Below are 6,185 nucleotides of genomic sequence, written 5' to 3'. Positions count from 1 at the left end.
CGCGCGCAGCACGAGGATGTTGACGTCACCACCGCCCCGCCCACCCGGACAGCTGCCATGCCGCAGCCACCCGCCCTGCCCACCCGACACCACCTCGACCTGGACCACCCACCCGACATCAACCGCAACAATAGCAACCACAGCAGCAATATCGTTGACGTTCAGGGCGAGAACAGTAGCGGTCACAGCAGCGACTCCAGCCCAGCCGCCACGCCTTACCTGAACCGTTACCTGGACGTGGAGCCTACCTCATCCCCGTCGACCACCGATGACTACCTGAAGCTGAAGGAGGAGTTCTACCAGTCCTACGACCCGGAGATCGGGCTGCACACGGCCGCCGTCCTGGGCGGTATCCTCGGCTGGCTCATCGTCTACCTCCTGTACAAGACTAAGGTCAAGAAGTGCGTGGTAGGCTTCTTCAAGAAGCGCTACAAAAAGCGCAAGCAGAGACGGAAGGAGAAAACGCTGTCTGACGTGTTCGCGGAGTACCAGGAAAAGGACTTCTCCAACCTGGATTCGATCCTTTACCAGCAGGTGAAGAGCAACCACATACAGGAGCAGCGCCAGCAGTTGAGGAGGCAGTTCTCTCAGCCGGAATACCGCTCCCAGCCGCCAGCGGGGCTGAACAGTCCGCCACGGAACTGTCCTCCCCATCGGCGGCACAAAAGCGAAGGAGACCAAAGCACTCCCCCGTCCAACACTCCTCCTCATCTTCGAACAGTCAACGAGTTTCAGCCGGACAGTCCGATGCGCCAGCAGCACCAGCGTCCCATGCCCAGCATAGTGGTGGAATCGTACTCTTCTCTACCACACGCCCACTCATCTCCTTCTCCGTCTCCTTCTAAATGTCCTCCGCAACGCCAAGACGCTGCAGACAGGCATCAGTGTCCTGAAACCCTTCCTCAATCTCACAAAGTTCGGAAAAAGCGCAGCGGGCAAGACCTAGAAGTTCAGGGCGGAGGAGGAGGGGCAGGAGGAGGGGGAAAGAGGAGTGCAGGGAAAGAGAGTAGGAGGAAGAAGTACCAGAAGCAGAGGAGCGGGTTTCAAGGTCACCGGTGTCCGGAGGTGACGGTGTTGGACGTGGACGAAGCAGACGCCATGTCCTTGCTGTTACCTCCCTGTGCCCAGGATGACTCGGCCAGGGCTACGGCAAGGTCAGTTGTAGGACTTTATAGAACGGACAGACAGACACCTAAAAAATAAAAAAAACATAATTAAAAAAAACACTTACACACACACACACACACACACACACAAACACACACACACACACACACACACACACACACACACACACACACACACACACACACACACACACACACGCACACACGCACACACACACACACACACAGATCCGACATTAATAATGCTAATAATTTCTGCGTCGGTTGAACGAATGACTTACATAATTATGTTTCGGATTATACATGATCAGCGAACACACTTTCAAGTGTGTGCGACAAATGGTCTGACGTGTGGTCTTTAGCAAAAAAATCTAGCCAATCGACCCAAGAAGTCGAATGTTTGTGAGCTGATCATACATTGTCTGACGTTATGCAGACCAAATATGAAGTATTTGGTTTAAACAAAATATTATTCAAAATTCATCACAGGAAACAATTGAAAATATACAACTAAGACACGCACTAAAGCAAATGCTTATTTTACTTGAAGAATAAGAAGAAGAAAAAGAAAAAGAAGAAGAAGAAGAAGAAGAAGAAGAAGAAGAAGAAGAAGAAGAAGAAGAAGAACGTGTTTTTTTTCTTCTTCATGTATCGAGCATCTATATTATAGAGACTTGTCATGCGTGCTACAGTTTACTTAATACCGTTGACCCGAGGTAATTACTTATTATTATTTTACCGTAGTGTACGAGTGGTATTGTACAATTGCATTGTCATTTTCCTTGATAGGAAGTATACCTTTTTATTTTTTATTTTTTTCCAATTTTTTCCAACCTTTTTATTTGTATATATAAGTCTATGATATGTATTTACTCATTTATCTATGTGTGTATGTATGTATCTGTGTGTTGTTTGTCTTCATTCTTTTCTTTACCTGCTTTTTCCGGGGGGGGGGGGTGTTTTGGGGTGAGGGGTGGTGGATGGAGAGGTGGGCGGATAGGGGAGGGGGGGGGGGGGGGTATCTGACATGCAGCCAATGCAGTCTTGTGAACTGTAGTACAGTTGCCAGCTCTTGATGAAGACACTACTTAATGCAAACACACGATTTCCTGCATCTGATCTCTATTCCTGGTTCCTGCTCGGTTGAGGTCAGGCATAGGGCACCGGTCATCAATGTATTGAATTCAGATACCATCATACCCGGAAATAGCTGATCATGCAAATCAACAATGTTAGGTTCGAGGGGGATCAGATTATTCTTCAGTTTCGGCCAGCTACTCAAAATAAGCAGCGTGGTTGTATCCTGTGCAGTATAAGAATATTTGGCTGAACTGATTTTGAATATTAAAACGACAGTTTTGACATTGATTCAGCAAACAAATTCCTACTCTGCCCCCAAAAGCACCAAGACTGGTGGTTTTTGGTACGTGCCCAAGTGGAATGATGTTTTTCACTCACTTTAGAGGTTAGGCAGATATGTGATCTTTAATATTTGAAATGGCAAAGCTTTGGGGCTGCGTTTTAGTAAAGTGACCTCGTGATCGACATGTTGTGACATTTTCTTAGGTTCTGCTCAAAAGTGAAAGTAACAAGAAACATTTCTCTAATCAAAAGGACATCATTTTGAAATCCAGAAACATATAGACTGCCAATGTTCCAAAATTCACAATCAAAGAAATGGTTTTAGATTTATTTGTGTGTGCGTTAAAGTCAAGTAACAATACATTGGGTGTGTCTGCGAGCACGCGCGCGCGTGTAAATGTGTGTGTGTGTGTGTGTGTGTGTGTATGTGTGTGTATGTGTGTGTATGTGTGTGTATGTGTGTCTGTCTGTCTGTCTGTCTGTTTTTCTGTTTGTCTGTCTGTCTGTCTGTCTGTCTGTCTGTCTGTCTGTCTGTCTGTCGGTCTGTCTGTGATCATAACTGCCTAAGCTATCAAAACCATGGTACCAATTAAGCGCCGTCGACTTCTATCATTGCAACCTTGTAAATCGGCTCATGCTTGCAAATGCATTTCCAGCAATAACAAACCAGTAACACATCTGATAAACAAAGGGAAGTGTCTGCTATAACTGCATACGGCATGTGTAATAGAGTAAGTGAGACTTATTCGGAGCCAGTCTCCGGTACCTGGGAAAATAAGAAGCATTGAAATGAACAACCTACTGTCATTTTCATCACATCTTGTTTTAGTAAACCAGTAACACTGTATAACTTTTCTCGCCACAGATGGGTGCAGACGATGCCGCTATGGATGAGGAGCCAACAGGACGTCACGGGGCTCATCCTGAAGATCCAACCCAGCATGGTAGGGTCCAGCAAGCAACAGAGCTGTCCCCTCATCTCTGCCGCCCTGCAGTGGGCCGCCCTGCCGCTCCTCGGGCCGCCCAACGTGGGCTGGAACAACAGCATGCCTCACCTGGCTGACAACGGCCTGGGCAGTCTCAAAGACGGCGCTGGCTCCGTCTTCTCTGCGGAACAGGGACGTTTGAGCTCCGAGGGTCATCCTAATAGGGACAGAGGGAATTTCAGCTTCGATGGCTTTCAAAATAAGGACAAGCTGAATTTCAGCTCTGAGAGCCTTCGTAATAACGACAGGCGGAATTTCATCTCCGAGAGCCTCCGTAATAAGGACCGGGGGAATTTCAGTTTCGACGGTGTCTCTAAGAACAGGGAGAAGCAGGGTTGTGAGAACAGTCCGAAGAAGAGAGGCGGTCTCGGTCCTGGGAGCAATGACCTGAAGCTTCTGCAGCCGTGCTTGTCACCAGCCTCCAGACCCCAGTCTTCGCTGTCCCACAAAGGGAGGAGTTCTCCGTGCTGCATTCATCCGGTCAGAACGGCGCCATGTTTGACCATCACCATTCCCGACCAGAAACAGCTGTCGGTGTCGTCTGCCAGCTTGGCCGTGCCTGGGAGCGCAGGGCACTTGTTGACAGGGGGAGTGGGAGTGGGAGGGGGAGGGGCGTGCTCAGCCCCCACCTCCCCCATCCCCATCCCCGTGACACCGACAGTGACGATCCAGAACTGCACGTCTCGCGTCCCTCGCTCCCTGCAGCACATGGACAGCCAGGACTCCTTCACCTCCAGCTCTTCTCTGGAACCTCTCCTGCAGCTTCACAACGACTGCCACTGCCCGTCTCCCCAACACTCCCTGCCGCAAGAAACGCTACACCGCCAGCCACCCACGCTCAAATCCTCACCGCGCTCGTCCTGGACTGTGTTTGACGACGCTGACAGTGGTGGTGGTGGTGGTGGTGGTGGTGGCAGTGGTGGCAGTGGGTGTTCAAGACAGAACTCGTATCGCTCGAATTGTTCTTCATCTTCTCCGCGACGGTCAGATGGAACGGAAAACACAGGGAGGTCAGGCCCACACGACACCATCTTGACTCTGGAGACGAAATTATAGCGAGAGTTGTTCCCCATCTTGCGGGCACGCTTTGTTCACACGGCAGAAAAGTTGTCCCACCTTGAGTATACTTTACGAATACAGTTGAACCCTCATGTTAGGGCCTCCCAAACTCTGAGAAATTCAGGTCTTAAAAGGGAGGCCAGGGAGTCTTAAAGTGTTTTTGTTGGCTTTTGTTGTTGTTAATTTTTGATTGGGGGGGGGGGGGGGGGTGGGGCGGGGGGTAAAATTGCAAAGGTTATGAACAGAAAATTTCAAAAAGCAAGGCCCTAAAAGGAGGGAAATCTTAAATTTGGTGTGTGTGTATGTGTGTGTGTGTGTGTGTGTGTGGGGGGTGTCTTAAACAGAAGATTCCACTGTATGCACTGTGCACACGACAGGAGATATATTCCAAACGTCACTCTCCCTGCCTAACGGTAGTCAAACGAGACTGCAACGCGGAATGAGGCAGTCTCCAGTGCAACGTACCCGTTGAATGACCATTGCTCCACCTCAGGTAATGGGGGATAAAAACCCACACAAACAACACTTAATTCCAGGGTGTTGTGTGGGGCGAGAATTTCCCTAGCAATCTTGCTTCATTGATAATAAGAAAAATTGAGAATACTACATGGCTACCTGTGTCATGTCAGATTTAAACGAGTTTGTTTTTCCCTTCAAATATTGAAGTGCGAGCGAAGGCGAAGTGTAAATCTGATATGACACAGCAAGCTATGTAGTACGTAGTATGTTTATCCTACTTACTGTACTTGCGTGTTTTTAGAATGTCCCGCAGTCGAAGCGTCCAAATTGAAGACGCGTCTTATGGAAACTCGATCTCTTCCAAAGCCTCGTGAAATCGTCGACGCCAAAGCAAAAAGACGTCACTCTAGAAAGTAGAGCGTGGCGTGTACGTTCTCAACATTCTTCCAGGGGAAACAGCCAGCACAAAAGTGTTACCAGAACTACGTTTGTCTCGGTGAATTTGTCATCATGCGCAGTGCAACAGAAGGTCTCTGCCAGACTAGTTTGAGACGACCTCATTTACATGATATTCACACGTGTGAGTATATGATTTAGTTATGTAATGATGGGTGTTTTCTCTCACGTATGTAGGATAATTGGTAAGATTGCATGAGGGGACCCTGACATTAAAAAGCCCAGGAACGCAGAAGAAGGAGAACAGACTTCACTGACTATTGGTCAAAGCGAGTGTAATTGCCAACTAACGAAATATGTTTTGACCTGCGGACCGTGAAATTCTTCTACAAAGTCGATCATACAATAACAATAACAATAACAATAACAATACTTTGTTGACCATTAAAATGTTACATACAAATGGAACATGTTCTTCGGCACACCCTGCCTGCTTGTAAACGATTATAACAACAATTGGACAAAAGGATAGCACACATAAAACCTTTTATTTTAGTGTTTTCTTCATATATATATTTGTTTGTTTATATATTCTTACATTTTGTTTTATTGATTTAAAAACAGACAAGACATAAGTACATTAACAACATTAGGACAAAACACGCAGACATATTTATCAAACATAGCATTTACCTACAATTGATACAGGAACATAACACACACTAAATACAATACTGAGATCTAGAGAGAGAAAGGGAGGGAGAGAGAGAGAGAGAGAAAGGGAGGGAGAGAGAGA

At 47.3% G+C, this 6,185-nt stretch overlaps 1 protein-coding gene across 1 annotated transcript; it reads left to right on the top strand.

Annotated features, from left to right (window-relative positions):
- LOC138969025 (uncharacterized) lies at positions 1 to 4,696 on the top strand. The gene is made up of 2 exons (XM_070341717.1): positions 1 to 1,154; positions 3,355 to 4,696. Exons 1-2 carry the CDS (start codon positions 58 to 60, stop codon positions 4,529 to 4,531), a joined length of 2,274 nt encoding a protein of 757 aa, XP_070197818.1. The 5' UTR covers positions 1 to 57; the 3' UTR covers positions 4,532 to 4,696.
- The last annotated feature ends 1,489 nt before the right edge of the window (positions 4,697 to 6,185 follow it).

This window comes from Littorina saxatilis, linkage group LG6, assembly GCF_037325665.1.
Source record: "Littorina saxatilis isolate snail1 linkage group LG6, US_GU_Lsax_2.0, whole genome shotgun sequence".
Taxonomy (NCBI): domain Eukaryota; kingdom Metazoa; phylum Mollusca; class Gastropoda; order Littorinimorpha; family Littorinidae; genus Littorina; species Littorina saxatilis.
This window is presented reverse-complemented; position numbering and strand designations above follow the sequence as displayed.